The 18,605-nt window shown below is 39.7% G+C and overlaps 1 protein-coding gene across 7 annotated transcripts in view; it reads right to left on the reverse strand.

The window, feature by feature from the left end:
* The window catches only part of MLH3 (mutL homolog 3), a 28,323-nt gene extending 10,145 nt beyond the window's left edge, over positions 1–18,178 (reverse strand). Inside the window, exons 1-7 of one of the 7 annotated variants that reach the window (XM_058739699.1) lie at positions 18,107–18,178; positions 13,427–16,785; positions 10,115–10,213; positions 9,338–9,423; positions 8,473–8,577; positions 7,032–7,104; positions 1,153–1,224 (exon numbers count right to left, since the gene is read on the reverse strand). In XM_058739699.1, the coding sequence (XP_058595682.1) occupies positions 1,153–1,224; positions 7,032–7,104; positions 8,473–8,577; positions 9,338–9,423; positions 10,115–10,213; positions 13,427–16,721 (3,730 nt within the window). In that variant the 5' untranslated portion in view covers positions 16,722–16,785; positions 18,107–18,178. Of the gene's footprint in view, positions 1–1,152; positions 1,225–7,031; positions 7,105–8,472; positions 8,578–9,337; positions 9,424–10,114; positions 10,214–13,426; positions 17,875–18,071 lie in introns of those variants that run through there. The other 6 variants (XM_058739698.1, XR_009264622.1, XM_058739700.1 and 3 more) reach the window with 6 other exon arrangements.
* Positions 18,179–18,605: the final 427 nt, after the last annotated feature.

An 18,605-nucleotide genomic window follows, 5' to 3' on the forward strand; every position in this document is an offset into this window, starting at 1 on the left:
TCTCAAATGAATGGTCTCAAGCCTATAGCCAGTTTTTCTAACACTGCTTTTACCATATCTTTCTCAACAATTAGGTCTTCATTTCATACGGAAAAGTGAACATGGAAGTAATATCATTGCCATTCTAGCCCATGAACTATCTCCTTAGGTCCTCACCTACCTCTTTGACATAGTTTTCCATTATTTGACCACAGGGGTAAAGATTTTCCTGGGATTTTACCACTTGGAGAACACTGCCTCATGATAAGAAAAGAGCGTAGCAAAGATTAAAAAGCACGTATTGGTGGGGCGCCTGGGTGGCGCAGTCGGTTAAGCGTCCGACTTCAGCCAGGTCACGATCTCGCGGTCCGTGAGTTCGAGCCCCGCGTCAGGCTCTGGGCCGATGGCTCGGAGCCTGGAGCCTGTTTCTGATTCTGTGTCTCCCTCTCTCTCTGCCCCTCCCCCGTGCATGCTCTGTCTCTCTCTGTCCCAAAAATTAAAAAACAAACAAACAAAAAAAAAAAAGTTGAAAAAAAAAAAAAAGCACGTATTGGCTTTGGAAGGCAGCTATGCTCACCACTATACCACCAACGCTGCACAGCAAAAAACACATATTGGCTTTGGAAAAACATATAACAAATTAGTGATATTGGTTGTCTCTGGGGAGAGAAACTAAGTGGGATGGGGAACAAGGGTAAAAAGGAGACTTGATCATATTCCATTTTGTACCTTTCAGACTTGAACTCATACCACCTATTCCAAAACAAATTTTAAAGTACAAACAATATATTGGGCCTTCTGAGCTGGTGGTGGTCTCTGTCTGACGAACTGTGAAGAAGGTATACCAAGATCATATGGGCACACAGAGGGGCGTATCTTTGTGATGGATGTCACGATAAAGTAGCCTAATCCTTAGGTACCCAACCCTGAGGGTTGATGACAAATGTATGGCAAATATGTCTTTGACCATGTAAGACCACCAAATTCGAATGTGTAAAGTGAATCACTATATTCTTTCAGTTAAACAAGAAGCCAAACCAGAAGGCTTCAGATTACTTTTTTTAAACATACAATTCATCTTTCCTCACAACAGCCACAGTTAGAAAAACTCTTTCAGTATACTAACTGTGCAGGGCAGTTTCATATATTTTCTAGTTCCAAACAGATCCTTACCAACAATCAGCTGCTCTAAACGGACACGCTCATGGGCGGCATGCTGATCCACTAAGACTAGCAGGTTTCCACCTAGAACACGAGCAAGGATTACTGGAGTATCAAATTCTCAGATCAAGATTAAAATAATCATGTTGTGTGGAGGGAAAAAAAGGTTAATTCAAACTAGCTAATGACATAAGCATAAGAAAGACATACATACTTAGTATGTATCTTTCATTTCTTAAAAAATTGAAATTATGGGGAAAACTATAAATTTATCCCTAATGAGAAACTTTTTAATACATTGGTATTTCATTTACAAAACAAGGTTAAAGCCCTATATTCCTAATGTTTAAATACTGATTTTGCTTTATTAATTCAGGTTGATACAATGAAGGGCCTTAAACACATTATCAAAATCAGCTGACTTTGATTTGCAAGCTACTCTGGAGCCCACAAAGAATGTAATTCTAGTACACTTTTTATTTCCAGAGAGTACACTTTTAATAAATGACAGATGTGATTCACTTTAAGAAACATTATAACCAAACATATAAATTCAATTTGTTGATTTACATTATATAATAATTATGTATTTTAAATATAAGTGTAATTAGAATTTTTAAAAAAAAAAATTTTTTTTTTAACGTTTATTTATTTTTGAGACAGAGAGAGACAGAGCATGAACAGGGGAGGGTCAGAGAGAGGGAGACACAGAATCTGAAACAGGCTCCAGGCTCTGAGCTGTCAGCACAGAGCCCGACGCGGGGCTCGAACTCACGGACCACGAGATCATGACCTGAGCCGAAGTCGGCCGCTTAACCGACTGAGCCACCCAGGCGCCCCTAGAATTTTTTTTAAAGACAGGCTGCTTCTGGCCAATTTAAACTTTTCTCACAAACCATTTACATATTAAAAAGGTGCAGGCCAGATGCAGTCCATTTAAAAAATTTTTTTCTTTTTTTAATATGTATTTATTTTTGGGAGAGAGAGACAAAGTGCAAGTGGGGTAGGGGCAGAGAGAGAGAGGGAGACACAGAATCTGAAACAGAGTCCAGGCTCCCAACTGTCAACACAGAGCCCAACGCAGGGCTCAACTCGGGAATGGAGAGATCATGGCCTCAGCCGAGGTTGGGTGCTTAACCAACTGAGCCACCCAGGTACCCCAGATCTAGTCTACTTTAGATCAGAAGTCAGCAAATTTTTCTGTGAAGGGCCAGATAGTAAATATTTTAGGCATTTTAGGACATATAGTTTGTCACAACTACTCACTATTCCTTTTGAACCAAAGCAGCCATAGACAGTATGTGAACATTGTAGCTGTGTTCCAATAAAACTTTATTTATGGATACTGAAATATTAATTTCATATAATTTTAATGTGTCAAGAAATAATATTCTTCTTTTGCTTTTTCAATCATTTAGAACTGTAAAAACCATTCTCATCTCCCTGGGTGCACAAAAGCAGGTGATGGTTGGATTTGACCCACAGCCACAGCTTGCCTTGTTTTAGACCCAGGTTTCTCAAACTTTGATGGGCATACAGATCGCCTGTGGATCTTATTAAAGTGCAGATTCTGATTCAGTAGGTTACAGACGACACACGAGATTCTGCAATTTTAACAAACTCCCAACTGATGCTATTCACAGACCACGCATTTGAGTAGAAAGGCTTTGGACTCTCAAGTACAAGAAAGAAGGCAGAATGTCCTGACCCAAAAAACCAAACCTACAGGGAAATCCCTTTCTCGTTGACAGGAGGACTGATTCTCAATTACATTAGTACATCTTTTTATCTTGTCATTTTATTAATCTGGTCCAAAGGTTGAGGTCTATTGCTATCAGTTGTTTTGAAATAAAAGCTCTCCTCCTGAATTTGATCAAAATAGATAACACCTGTTTTTTCCATTTCTACTAAAGGATATAATGTTTTTATGACACTATCAAATTCATGGCATGAGAGCTTAAGACTTCAGGAAAAAAAAGGAACTAATTTTTCTGACAGTATGTTCAACCACAGGAATAGGCCCCAAAATATTGAATTTTAAATTCCTTTGAGGATAGGAGGAGTTGCAGCTGGTTGTGATGAATACTGAACATCCTGTATTGGGCAAAACAATGGAATAAATAATAAATTGTGAGGGAGTAACCTCAAACTTGAAATTGGAGTCAGTGTGAATTACCAAGAGTCAGGAACCCTAACAAATCAATCCTGTACGTGATGGTGGCAGAATGATTCATAGTCTACATAGGGCTCACAACATTTTCTATTCCTTGAATGAAGCAGAATATATGAAAGTAATTTAATCACATCAGAAGCTGTATTTTTGATATTCTAACACAATAGAAGTTTCATAAGGGCAAGGGATTCTTTTTTCCCTTTATTTATTTTCATTTATTTATTTTAGAGAGAGAGTATGAGCAGGGGAGAGGGGCAGAAGACAGACAGAGAGAGAGAGAGAGAGAGAGAGAATATCTTAAGCAGGTGCCATGTTCAGTGTGGAGCCCAATGTAGGGCTCAAGCCCACAACCCTGGAATCATGACCTAAGCTGAAATCAAGAGTTGGAGGTTCAACCGACTGAGCCACCCAGGTGTCAAGGGCAAGGAATTTTATCTGTTGTACTCCCAGCATGTATAATGGTACCAGGCACATAATAGGTACTCAAATATTTACAGAATAAATGAACGAATCCTTTTCTTTGGGGTATCATAACTGAACAACTGTATTTTATCATAGGTGGAAACATGCAATACAAAATGCCAATATATGGCATTAATTTCACCTTAATTTAAAAACAGTAATAGGGGCTCCTGGGGGGCTCAGTTCTCTAAGTGTCCGGCTGATCTCAGCTCAGGCTTTGATTTCAGGGTCATGAGTTCAAGCCCTGTGTTGGGTGCTGTGCTCAGTGTGAAGCCTACTTAAAAAAAAAAAAAAAGTTTTAAAACAATAATGTATTTGTCAATTACAAAATTATGCGCACATATTAAAATAAGTCGATTATAGGAACAGGTTGCTTTTAGTACTAATGAGTGACAGTAAAAACACTTACATTTTTATTTAAAAAATGTATTTATCTAAGAGTACTCTTTGGTGGTATCTGACTAAAGTTGACTATTGAACGACATGGGTGTGAATGGCACAGGTCCACTTATGTGTACATTTTTTTCGATAAATACAGTACAGTACTGGGATGCTTGGGTGACTCTGTTGGTTAAGAGTCCAACTTCACCTCAGGTCATGATCTCACAGTTCGTGAGTTCGAGCCCCGCGTCGGGCTCTGTGCTGACAGCTCGGAGCTTGGCGCTTGCTTCAGATTCTGTGTCTCCCTCTCTCTCTGCCCCTCCCCACTCATGCTCTGTCTCTGTCTCAAAAATAAATAAAACATTAAAAAAGACCAGTACAGTACTGTAATGTATTTTCTCTTCTTTAGATTTTTTTTTTTTTTAATTTTTTTTTTCCGTTTTTTATTTATTTTTGGGACAGAGAGAAACAGAGCATGAACGGGGGAGGGGCAGAGAGAGAGGGAGACACAGAATCGGAAACAGGCTCCAGGCTCCGAGCCATCAGCCCAGAGCCTGACGCGGGGCTCGAACTCACGGACCGCGATATCGTGACCTGGCTGAAGTCGGACGCTTAACCGACTGCGCCACCCAGGCGCCCCTCTTCTTTAGATTTTCTTAGTAACCCCATCCTAGGTGCCATTAGTAGAGATTTTGGTATTAAACAACAAAGAATTCTAGGTCATCAAAACCTTAGAAAAAAAAATCTATTCATTTTTCCAAAACAAACTACTAGAATTTGACTTTCACTGAATCCATATTTATGACAATTCTGACCTATTATGACATTTACTAAATAAATCTACAATGTAAGCAAGGTAAAAGGGAATATTTTGAAATACAAAGAGAATAAGCTGCTTTCAAACTTTAGAAGCATTCGCCTGCCGGTCTACTGGTCTGGGCCCAAACCCTCCACTGGTGCTCAGGGCTCTCAGCCACCTGCACTATCACGCATGCCTCATAAATGTGCTCAAGAGTCTTCCGATTGGAAAAAAACAAAAACAAAAACAAGTCTTCTTTCACCCTCACCCTCCTTCAGTCCTTCTCTTCCATGTCACAGATTTCTAAGGCTCTCCTTGTGATCTCTGTCACCTGGTCCGGGAACATCTTCCACTCAGTTACAGAGGTCAGAAAATCAGGAGTCATCTTTGATCTCCCTTCCCATCGCCAATGCATCACTAAACCCTGCTGACTTTCTCTCCTACATATCCTCCCAATGCACTCGCTAGGCTTCACCAACTATCATTTTTAGATACTGAAATATCCTTCCTACCAATCTTTTTGCAGGTACTGGGACTCCACCCCACCCCCAATCCATTCTCCACACTGCAACCAGAGCAATATTTTCAAAGTACAAATGGAATGTGACATGTACCACTGTAAAAACAATAAAAAAAGAAAACAGAAAGCTTCCCGTTGTTTCCAATTGGTGTCGGGACAAATACAAAGCTTGTAACTGGCACTTAAGATCTGGCTTTGACCTACTTCTCTGGCCTCATCTCTGCACTCTCACTCCAGCTGTACTTGTCCTGCTTCCTCTCACTCAAGGAGAGGAAACACAAATTGTGTATGTCATTCCCTCAGCCCAGAATACTCCTCCCTCCCTTCTTTACTTAGTTAAATGCTCATACTCATCCTCACTTTACCAAAAAAAACCTTTCCAGACCTCCCTAATTCAAATCTCTCTGTACAGTTTCTTACAGCATCTTGTTTCTCCCGTAATGTTAGCTAGAATTAAAACTTTAACGTTTATGTCCTTATCTGTTTCTCTTACATGTGAATTTTTTGCCACCATTATGGGCTAGGGCCTAGTACAGTCTCTGGCATGCAACAGGCAGTCAATCAATGCTTGTTGGATGAGTTAATGTTATTATTTACAAACTATTATTGCTTTATTAAAGTAGGTCACCGAGATATTGTATGTAATTCTTGATAAACTTAGCAGGGTTCATTATATGAACTTTCTATTATTACAAAGGGAATACGTGAAGCCTCAAAAAGTCAAACAATATAACATATTTTAAAGAATAAAAGATGAAATTTCCCCTTTGCCCACTCTCATTGTCACTCCAAAGGCAACTACTATTAATAGTTTGAAATGTATCTTACATACATATGTCTCTGTATATGTATACAGAACTAATGCACATTAAAACTGTTGTTTCAATGCCTGGGTAGCTCAGTCCTTAAGCATCTGACTTCGGCTCAGGTCATAACTTCACGGTTCCTGAGTTCTAGTCTCACATCAGGTGAGTTCATGCCCTACTTCGGGTGAGCTCTGCTTTGGGTGAGCACAAGCCCCACTTTGGGTGAGCACGAGCCCCGCTTCAGGTGAGCATGAGCCCCACTCTGGGTGAGCCCAGCTTTTCTCTTTCTCTCTCTTCCCCTTATGGGATAGTCTGTCTCTCTCCGCCCCCTCTCCGTCTGCCCATCACTCACTTGTGCCCCCCCTCAAAAACAAAAAACAAAACAAAAAAACAATGTTCTTTCACATAAATTTAGATTGGTTTTCCCAATTGGCTTTAATCTGTCCAAATCTTTGCAACTATATTATATATAAAAAATATCTTAAGAAGTGCTTGCGTGTTTCAGTCGGTTAAGCATCCCACTCTTGATTTCGGCTCAGGTCATGATCTCATGGTTGTGAGTTCCAGCCCCATACTGGGCTCTGTGCTGTTAGCTTGGGATTCTCTCCCTCTCTCTGCCCCTCCCCTGCTTACGCTTGCACACACACATGCTCTCTCTCAAAATAAATAAATAAACACTAAAAAAAAAACTTAAAAGGAGGCTATTAGGAGACCAGCTGGTTATTAATCAAGGCTAAACTCCATTCTTACCTGCCTCACCATTCTCTTCAGTCTTGGTGCTCATTAAACAGGCAATAAACTTGTTATCCACTTGCTGTAGAACCTGCCATATATTCAAATAAGTGGTATAACACTAAATAAAAGTTAACAAAGCCTCATCTGTATACAAAGAGATAAAACTGCACTTAATTAAGAGTTATTTGCATTACAATCTTCATATCTAAGACTATGGTAAGGGAGTCATTAGGAAGGATTAAAAAAATAAGCAGAGCTATCAGAAGGCATAAAAGGAAGGAGACTACAGGCTAAGGATTCTAAAAAGGACACACAAGCAACAAAACTCTACAGAGCACACCTGAGATTCTCCCGACAGGACTCTTACTCATAGGTAACTATGACCAGGGGCGCCCAAGTGGCTTGGTCGGTTAAGTATCCGACTTCGGCTCAGGTCATGATCTCATGACTTGTGAGTTCGAGCCCTGCGTGGGACTCTGTGCTGTCACCTCAGAGCCTGGGGCCTGCTTCAGATTCTGTGTTTCCCTCTCTCTCTGCTCCTCCCCTACTCATGACCAGAGACTGCTAACAAATGGGGCTGAAATAAATTTTGCATTTTGCAAAGGTAAGGAAAACCGTTTCAGAGGAGCTAATCCCTTAAAGTAGTAAGTTAATAGCCACCAGAGGCTTTAACCCTTGGGGACTCCTCTCTGTCCAGGTACAGACAAGGTTCTCATTGCCCTTCCCTGCCTCGGTCCCTATCGTTTAACTAAAACTGTTGTTTCAGCGCCTGAGCAGCTCAGTCATTAAGCATCTGACTTCAACTCAGGTCATGATCTCACGGATCGTGACTTCAAGTCCCACATCAGGTGAGCTAATGCCCCACTTTGGGTGATCAAGAGCTTGCTTTGCTCTGGTACCAGGTCAGTGCCATGTGAGGGATTTACCTAGATCTATCTAACCTCCTAATTTGTTTCCATACTGAAAATAAGGAGATGAAGACAGCCTGAGTGGTGTTAGGAGAGGGCAAACTAGCAAAGCAGATGAGACAAGGGGTCCCTTTTGTTAAGACTGCTCCTCAATCTGGAGACTCCTAAGCCATGTCATTTGTCGCCTCACACAATAGAGGGTCATTTACAAAGGGGCACTGTTGTACATTTAAGGACAATGTCTGTACAGGATTTAGTTGATTTATAAATTATTGTCAAAATATAAAGTCAATATATAATCCTTGAAACTGTGAGCCTCAATCCTTAATTCATCCCTCCAACCTGCTCACACTACTAAAGACATTTTTTCCTTTGTAATTAAAATTGGTCCCTGCTTTTTCTTATAATAAAAGTTCTAGTAAGATTTAAAAAAACACATGTGCCTTGACCAAGGTGGTCTAGATCATTAAATAAATCCAATTTCACAAGAGTTAGTCCAGCTTAGGTCTTATATATATTTTTATGAGATTTCAAAGTCAATCTCTTACCTGCATTGAATGAATCATTTCTTTGGTGAAACGATAAGGATGTAAGACATTGTGAATTTTAACCGCGAGGCTTTTGGCCTGGCCACTGCTTACATCAACAGCAACCTAGAAAGCAGCACAAACATCATTTAAATTTTTAATTCTTTATATCTGCAGAACTGTTTTACCAAAGATTCCAAACTGCTTTATCATTTTCACAGAACCTATTAGAAGTGGGTTGAATTCAGGGAACTTAGAGAAATTCAAAAAGCTCTGTGAATTATTAGTCTTAAATAATAATTTGGGGGTATAAACAAAATTACTAACAAAAACCAATGTTGTTTCAGAATAACAATTCGTTTATGCTCCATGATCAAGTCCTTAAACACATCTTAACTGAAAAATCAGTAATCAAGTGCTCATTTATTCTACACCTTTATCATAACACACAAAGTACCTTCTGTGATAACCCACTGAGAACACATACACTCACGTCCAATGATGAATTGTTCCTCCAGTAGAAGACTCGCTATTTTATCTGATGATGTAACAGTGCTTTTTGTTTTGTTTTGTTTTGTTTTGTTTTAATTATCACCACCCTAAATACCCTGCCAAAGCTGCAAGATAGGGTTTGTAAGAGTGGTAAACACATTCAACTCATCACACACTGACTACACATGTTTAATCCAGAATGTCTGAGCTCCCAAATTCTATGGATTCTGATTTCTCCTCTCTATATTAAATGGTATTTCCAAATAAATTATTTGGAAACATGCCCACTTTCCGCTTGTAATTAAAAATTAATATAGCCATTCATGCTCATATCCAGCTTAAATGAAGTACAAATTTTAAAATAACAAGCAAAGAAAATTTGCTACAGACCCACCTCTGGATAACGGGCAAATACTGGATTTTCCCACTCTGAGAACAAAGACTGAAGTGATTCTCTACCAACAGTATCATCCACAGCATCTAAGGCAAAAGGAAACAGATCAAGTTGGCATTGACAGCCGCAGAAAAAAAGGTGAGTGGCACTCCTGTTTGCTGTGGTGCAGCGGCAAGACCAAAGATCAGACATATTGCCCCAATATTCTACAAAAGTTTAGTGTTTGCTGGATCTCTAAATTGTTCTGATCTGTTACTTTTTAAGTTAGAGTTGATGACTGTATCTTTTGGCATTATAGCTTTTTCTCCAAACTATTTTCAAGAGATATTTCAGAATACAAATCCAGAAGAAACTGGTTCAAATTAGTAGTCTCACTTCCTTTAGATAAAAATATACCTTACCTATTTTTAGAAACAAAGAATCTGTAGCCTTTTTTTTTTAAAATAAGGATTTTGCTTACATAAACCTACTACAATACGGAGTGCAACTCCAATCTTTAAAAATAAGAGATATTCTCTCAATCACAAGACACCACAGACTGTGCATAATCACCCAGTATTGACTTCAAGTCTGGAAAAGTAATTTCTGATCTAAATGCATGCACTGAATTACTTAGTTCTGCTGTTAAATAGGACCGTGGGGAATTACTGGTTCCAGGAAGGCACAGCTGGCCCTGATCAAGCTTAATAACACAACCCTGCTTTTTAAAAAAATTTTTTTTAGTTAGGTGGTACAGTATGTACTAGATGTCCCGGCAACCTCTGTTTTTGCCCCTACCTCTGTTATTCTGTCTCATCACAGTCCTCTCTTCCCGAGCTCTAGGAAGGAAGGGAAGAACAAGGTCGCTTCTAAAAGGATGACACTTGTACTGAGATCCTAAATGTAAAAAAGAAAACCTAGACATTTGAACTCAAAATATAAATTATTAAAAAATCAAGTTACATTAAAATCTTTCTGCACAAATGGAGTTGAGACCCGAAGCAGACTACTAAGCACGAGATTGAGAGTCAGAGTTCTTTAATGAGTTATGCTGCTAATTTAGGAACCTACATTAATGCTTAGTCCCGTTATCCATATATACCAGACAGAATGAGCACTAAAACAGATCACTGATTCTCAATGGGCACAATTTTGTATGAGAGACATTTGGCAACATGTGGTTGTCACAACCTGGGTAAGGGGTGCTACTGGTATCTAGCAGAGATAGAGGCTAGGGACTGCCAAATATTCTACATGCATAGGACGAACCCTACGACAAAGAGTTAGGAGTCCAAAATGTCAAGTGTCACGGTTGATATAGCTGGTATTTGACATATACTGGTACTTAATTGTTAGCCTTCACTACTTGGTGCAACCTTCACAAGTCCCCAGGTTTATGTCTCTTATACTCAAAATGTGTTGCTATTATAACATTTATCTGATATTACGTTTACATAGCTGTCTTCCCTAATTGATTGTGAACTCCTGAAAGCCAAGCCAGTGAATCTGCAACCTAGCAGTGTGAACAATAAATGAATGAATACATGGACAGATAAATGAATGAAAAGTTCTCAATTTAAACTCCAAAGTCCAGGGGTGCCTGGGTGGCTCAGTCAGTAAGGCATCAGACTTTTGATTTCAGCTCAGGTTGTGATCTCACGGTTTGTTGAGTTCAATCCCCACATCAGGCTCGGTGCTGATAGCATGGAGCCTGCCTGGGATTCTCTCCTCTTCTCTCTCTCTATCCCTCTCTGCTCTCTCTCTCTCTCTCTCTCTCTCTCTCTCTCTCAAAAATAAAAAAACATACATTAAAAAAATAAACTCCAAAGTCCAGTAATATCTGGCCTAAATTCTGCCGTCCTCTCTGAAGGATGATTGAGTTTTAGAAACAATGCCTGCATTTGACAGTTTTTGAATAGGGGCCAAAACATGATGGAACTATTATTTCAAAACAATAAATCCATTGGACAAGAACTGGAGAGATGAATTCAGAATGATAAAATGAAAGGGTAAGGTGAAATTAGGTTGTGTTATTGGTAATAGAAAGGACAGAATTAGAGGCATTTTAATTTTTTTAAATTAATGTTTCTTCCTTCAAAAAAATTTTTTTAATGTTTTTATATATTATTTTTGAGAGGCAGAGAGAGACAGAGCACGAGCCAGGGAGGGGCAGAGATAGAAACACTGAATCGGAAGCAGGCTCTAGGCTCTGAGCTGTCAGCACAGAGCCCCACCGGGGGCTCGAACTCAAGAACAGTGAGGTCATGACCTGAGCCCAGGTGAGATGCTTAACTGACTGAGCCACCCAGGCACCCCAGAATTAAAGGCATTTTAAAGAAAAAAACTGCCAAGGCTTGGAGACTTACACCACTCCTTAAAATTACCTGTATAGATATTCTCTTGTGTACGATTTAATTTGCCTCTTAACAATTCATCCTAAGTAACGTTTTTCTGTATGGTTCAGCAGTGTCCCAACGTCCTACCACACGTTAGCCCTTTACAGAAGGTGTGACATGCACTGTGAATGGGGGAGCCATCTTTCCATGAAACTCATTTCTATACCCAACATACTTTTTAATTTTCATTTTTCTTATGGAATTGAGTTAACATGACACTTCAGAGACTTGCTACAAGACTTGCTAATGCAGAAAGTTAAATAGGTTGAAGTGTTTTAAACATCTAGATCGGCTCAACGGAAGCAGATGTTCATGTTGTGTGCGGCAGCTGACGTTCCCGCTTTGGTTCAGCAGCAACCATCTCAGGTTAATGTAATCGCGGCCTTTTTTGTCTCCATTTAAAAGCAGTTGCATTTCAGGAAGATGAGGTGCCAGTGCTTTAGGTTTACTTCCGATAAGCAGTCGTATAAAACAGGACATAAAACTACATCAACTGAAAATCACGTATCTCTTTAAGAGCCACCTGAGAGTCTCAGGAGCAGTGCTGAAAGACAGTTCTCCTACTTAAAACTTTGAAAGTTACTACAGTGATTATTTTTTCATGAGGAAAAAACTGGAAACCACTGAAAAATAAAGGCCTTATTTAACCTTAGATAAATCAGAGCCTCCTACTAGAGATATTCATGCTAAGGAGAATTACAAGTCAATTTACAATTACATTCATACAGTTTACATTCTTTTGCAACATTCAAGACTTTTAATATGTATGCACATTTAATGTTTATCCTCCTGATGCGAAACCAAGATTATAGCCAGATGGAAATCAGTTTTACCATCTCCCAACATCTGGCTCTCAACACACTGCCAAAACAATGTCACTTTTAATGTTGACTGAGACATGAGAACTCAAGAGTCCCAATCTAGGCTCTGTTGTAGCCTTGTGGTATGATTTCAAAGCCACATTACTGTCTTCCTGAATAACGGCTACTTATAGCATAAACAGATCAAATGGATTAGCATATGTATTATAATAAACCATGTCTGAAAAGTATAGTTGGGAAAATACACACTTAATCTACATTCCAAAAAATTCATGGTCAAGTCCTTTTTTCTAAAAACACAAAAACAGTTCAAAAATATAGTACTGTACTGAGCCACAGACTTCTGGGGAAACCCAGGATGATTACAGGATCATTCTGGCTTTTCACCTGAGAGCTGCAGAGAGCAACTTCCAGAAAAATATCACACTGGCATTGCAGATATCTTTAAAGACAAATTTCTAGGAGAGTTTTATGTTTGGGAGAGAGAAGAAAGGAGGCTAGGGAAGCACTGTGGATCTTCTCAACTATTAATAGTGCCATTTTCATGAAAAATGGTCTCACCCTCCTACACATCCACACATCCATATACAAACACTTCCATTCTATTATGTCTTTCATTGTATTTCTAGATGTAAATAGTATTGGACCTAGAGAATCTTTATATACCATAAAACACATGTTTTATAATTAAACTTGAAAATGATCTATCAGCTGAGATAATCTCTTTGGACAATGATTATCTTACTCTTTGGCCATTATTACCACCTTCAAAAGCATTCCATGCCAGTGAGCACTATATATATAGTATAGTATACTATACTATAGTATAGTATATAGCACTATATATATATATATATATATATATATATATATATATATATATATATACTTACCATTCTCAAGTATGACATCCACAGCTACAGTTGTCAGGTCTTTAGTACAAGCAGTCTGAATATCCTCAGTAGGAGCAATGAATGTACTCAGTCCAGTTATTTTGTTGATGTAAACCATTCTTCCCAGGGCTACATCAAAATGCTGCTGCCAATCCAAAGAACATGTGTTTGACTCTTCATTTTCAAAACAAGTTCTTGCTATAGATTCTTCACTCTGAAAACGAGTTCGTTTTCTGTCAGCTGTGCCATCTTCTATGTGACTCATTAACATTTTACTGGGAGAGTCAGGACTTCCTGTCTGTGGGTCTGAAGCTATAAGAACATCCGTATCTTCACTGATGACTTTAGAATGACTACAGGGTAATACCAAAGGAGTTTCTGGTATCACGGAGTTCCCTGTTGTGTTGTTGTTAGAGTATGTTTTACTATCTTTATTGAAGGGATTATCCTGTGTGACAGAGTCCAACACTGGAATGATGCCACTGTCTATTTTTTTATACTCATTTTTAAATAACTTGCAAGAATCCAGGATTAACCCACTGCACAAGTCATGGTCTTTCCTACTAGAATCTGATTGTGGAAGTTCATTAAAATGACTCATCATTTCCAATGCTTGAGTCTCTCTTTCGGAACCTTTCATTCTGGATAATTTAGAGGCTAAAGATTTAGGAGACTGCGTGGCATCCAAAGGTTTTCTGTTAAAATCAGATAATTCCTTTAGAGTTACAGGACTTTCTCTTAAGCAAGGAGTCTGTTGTTCCAAACAATCTTCTTCACTAGAGAATGGAAACTTCTTTGAGTAAAAGATGTGACTTACTGGCAGACAACTGTTATTTGAATCATTATGTTTCATAGTAGTGATTTTACAAATGCCTGAGTTGTCTAAGTGATTCTTCTCTTTCCATGGAATGTCAGATTCAACTTGAGGACCGAGATTGGTAGAGATTTCAGAATTATTATTTTCTTCCACCTCTGTATTCAGAGGACTTTTAACCTTCCCATATTGCCTCTTAAACTTCTCTAAAGATCCCAGTTGTGACCTTAAGCTTAGCTTCTTATGGGCTATCGGTTTGGAGAAACCAATCAATTTATCTATTTTCTTACTACCATTTGAAACGTATCTACACCAAGGGGAAGAAGAGGCTGTGTCAAGTAATAAGCAATCCATGTGTGATTCTTTAGTACCTTCCTGAGAAACAGCAATGTTTTCACAAGTTGCTATAGGTTTGTTCTCTAGCCCATAACTTGTATTTGTTCTGCACAATTTCTTGTCGGACAGTTGAGCAAAGTCTTTACTTAAAGTGCTGGTTGGATCTTCGATGTTTGGAGTCTCAACTGAATGGCATGCTCTGTTTACAAATGTTTCTCGGGCACTCACGGGACCAGGTTGAATACAGTTTTTAAGTAAATGTTCTCTTTCAGTTGATTTAGTTTGCTCATTTTGTACCACATGAGTTATAAAGCCAGTGGAGCATAATTTAACTTGTCCATAACTAAAAATGTTTACTCTTCCACAATTACTAGGTTGTTTTTCTTTCTCTTCCTCTCTCTGAGCACCACGTACTCTCAATAACGTTGTCTCAAAAGGCAGAGGTTGGGATCCCATTTTGGTAGCGTCTTTAAATCTCTCTAATTGATTCTGAACTCCATTATTTTTCAGGATACTGGCAGCCATGCCATTAACAATAGCACTTGCTTTCTGTATTTCTAGATCTTCTCTATTCTTCTCAAAGCAGTATGATGTCTGAAAAGGGTTTACAAACATTTCTGAACTGGTTCCACATGGACTTTCTGAAGAGTTACGTTCTAAGCAAAGTTTTTTATGTTTCCCATTTTCTCCCCATTCTGATGCTTCAGCTGTCTGTTGTTGTAAGATCCCTGATTCTGAGCAAGAGCTATCTTTGTTTTGTAAAGATGACTCTGTCACTTTACCATGGCCTGGGCCATCTGATTCACAAATGTACAAGAATGAATCATTTGTGTTTTTTCTGGTAGCTTCTGAATCTCTAGAATTCTGTGTGTTTCTTCTGTTTTCTACAGTAGCTTTTCTTTTCACAGCTTTTGATTGAAAATTAAACATTTCATAGGAATCCAAAATACTATTACATGCTTCTTGAAAACTGACCTGGTCACCCTTCTCATCAGAAGACACGTGCTTCTGAAGAGTAGCACTAAATAAACTAAAATCGTTATCTTCACTAAATTCTTTAATGTCCTCACCTGATAATTCCACAAATAGTTTTTCTTTCTTTAAAAACATTTTCACTCCTTCCTGAATGCAAACCAAAATAGTATCCCAGTTCTGAAATTCAATCAGCGTTTTTGCTGGCTCCAGGCACACATCATATTCACAGAACTGACACTGCACATTGATTACATATATCCCATGGAGTTCTGGGTTAGACCGATGCCGAGGACTTGAATTCATTTGTCTAGTGGCAGAACCATTCTTTGGCTTGCATATAATACTTTCTTTCCTCAATAAAAAGTCAATGAATTTATGCAACTTTGTCCTTAAAACCAGTCTTTTGTTCACAAACAAAAATTGCATATTCTTATTGTAATGTGCTTCAGAGCTGATATAGCCGCTGAGCTCAAACTCCTTGTATTCAAATTTTATTTCTCTTAATTTTTGGGACTTACCCAGTCCATAAATTTGACAAAATCGGGAACATGTGTCTTTGGTTTTAGAAAGTTGAAGAACCATGGAACCAGAAACATCATTCCTCAAAGAGAAAGAAATGGAAGGGTGCATGAGCGAAAGAGCTTCTATCCTCTGCCTGACCTTCTCAAACTCCAGTCTAGGATCCATGCATTTCCTCCTTACAGGTAACTGGTAAAATAGGTTATATACTGTTACTGTTGTCCCGGCACTTGGTCTAGTCAGGTCAGCTTCACAAGCTTTCAGGGCTTTTCCATTCTGAAACAGTTTCACAAAAGTTTTCATTGTCTTGTTTTTCTTGGATGAAATTTCCACAGCACTGGCCATGTCAGCTATACTTGCCAAGGCCTCCCCTCGGAAACCATAAAACCTGGGATTCTCCAAGTCCTGTAGCGAGTTGCATTTACTAGTGAAATAACGATTTCCCACCTTGTCTATATCATCCCTCCCCATCCCAAATCCATTGTCTATCACTTGAACTTGGAAAGTCTCCATATTCACCCTGACAGCCACACATTTTGCTTCAGCATCAATGCTATTGAGGGCAAGTTCCTCAACACACTGGCCTAAGGAGCATATAGCCAAACCAGAACGCAATCTGGCTTGTACTTCAACTGACAAGCACTTGATCATGGCAGGTAGAAAGCTGGTTAAGAAGGCCAGGCACTGGCTTCCTTCTCTGACCGGAAATAATTGCCTATGGGAGGAAAACACACACACACAATCAAACCCTCAGAGCTACGGAGCATTATCCATTGCTCTCAAGCATAAGGGAGAAATGCCATTTGAGGTAAATTAAATCTCTTATTAAACCACACTGTAAAAAACAAAACAAATTATAGCTTTGATCTCTACACAGATCACACAGCTCATGTTTAGTGCAATGGATTTAATATCCAAAGCAGCATTCGCAATTTCATAATTTTCACTGCTCCTTTCTAAATCCCACATGCCCTAAAGTGAAATCATAATCACGCTTGAAGTTGACCCATAAGACAGTGTTCACAATTCTAATCACTTCACCAAAAACAGATGTCTAAATTAAATTCAGCTAGAAATTCATGAAAAAAAATGTCCAAGCTAGTTTCATAATATTTATACATTACACAATAACCATGACTTTTAGTAAAAACTTGTAATGAACGGTTAAGACAGAAGAAATTTAAAAAATCAAATCTTTGTATCAAGAAGAGATGGGGGTCATGAGATTATTATTCTTGGTTAAATGTTGTCTCCGGGGGGAAAAGACCGGGAATGCAAAACGATAAGGCAGGAATTTTCATTATGAACTTTTCTGTATCATTTGATTTTTAGATCTTGTCCACATATTACTTTCACAAAAAGTTTTCAGAAGGTCCCTGTATTACCATTCTTTGGGTATTTACACATGGCGGCTACAAACTACCTTCACAAGAATAGTGATGGTCAGGGGCTATCTGAACTTGATTTTAAGTTTTCCCTTCAGGTAAAAAATAGGAAGATTATAGTGCCATTAAAGGTCTCCCTTCATAGGGGAGAGAGCAGCATGGGCTGGACCTCTCGAAGGTGGTAGGGCTAGTTCTTCAAGCCCGGACATCACAGTTATAATCGCAGAGCGGATGTTTTTTTATATAAGGAACTTTGCAGCCGGCAGCAAATGAGAGGTATTCTGAGACTGTTACCCAACTTCACGATTTCCTTACTACAACCCAGTCTTTTCAGGGCCACAGTCAAAGGGGATGATTCGGCCCGGGTCTCGAGCTGCGAGAGCTCCGGGTCGGGGGCGGGGGGACAGGACAGCCGCCGCGGGCCCCCCAGGCTCAGGCTCCACCCCGTCCCCTCCCCCAACTCGCAGGCCGAACCCCTGCCGCCCGACGCAAGAGGCCTCCCGGAGCCCCTGCACAGCCGGGTCCGAGAAACGCTCGCGGCGGTCGCCACAGCCTTTCCGCTATTAGAAGGGCTCCCGGAATCATCCTTTCGACGCGTGCTTTTCCCCCAAGTCACCTCGAACCGGGCTTCACCAACTCCCAGTTACCCACCGCCTCGGACGCCGGGCACGCGCGCGTTCGCTCGCGAGGCTCGCGCACGCGCCACGAGCATGCGCTTCTGGGAACGCGCTTTCGTCGGTGACACCCAAATGCGCGTGCGTACCAGCTGTCGTCTGACTGGGAGACTAGGCGGGGTCTCTTCACACTGGTACCCCTACTTCTCAATCCTTATCCCCCTTTCGCATGGTGTGAAAAGCCGTTTCAAGCAGTTTTCTCTGTTTCTGTCGTTCTCCTTCCCCCTTTCCTCCTTTGCACCTACTACCATTTAATTCAATTATATTTTATTTGTGTTTATGTCTTCTCTCACTATAATGTAAACTATTTGAAGGCAGGGATTTTATCTATTCTGTTTACTGCTGTATCCCACTGGCCACAAACAGTGCCTGGACGGTGAGGCACTCAATGGGTGAATAAATCCACACCCTTCCATCTTACAGAATTACAGCATTTCAGAGCTGGAAAACACTGAGAAACTAGCTCCACCCTCTTA

The sequence above is a fragment of the Neofelis nebulosa genome, chromosome 7 (assembly GCF_028018385.1).
Source record: "Neofelis nebulosa isolate mNeoNeb1 chromosome 7, mNeoNeb1.pri, whole genome shotgun sequence".
NCBI classification, from domain to species: Eukaryota; Metazoa; Chordata; class Mammalia; order Carnivora; family Felidae; genus Neofelis; species Neofelis nebulosa.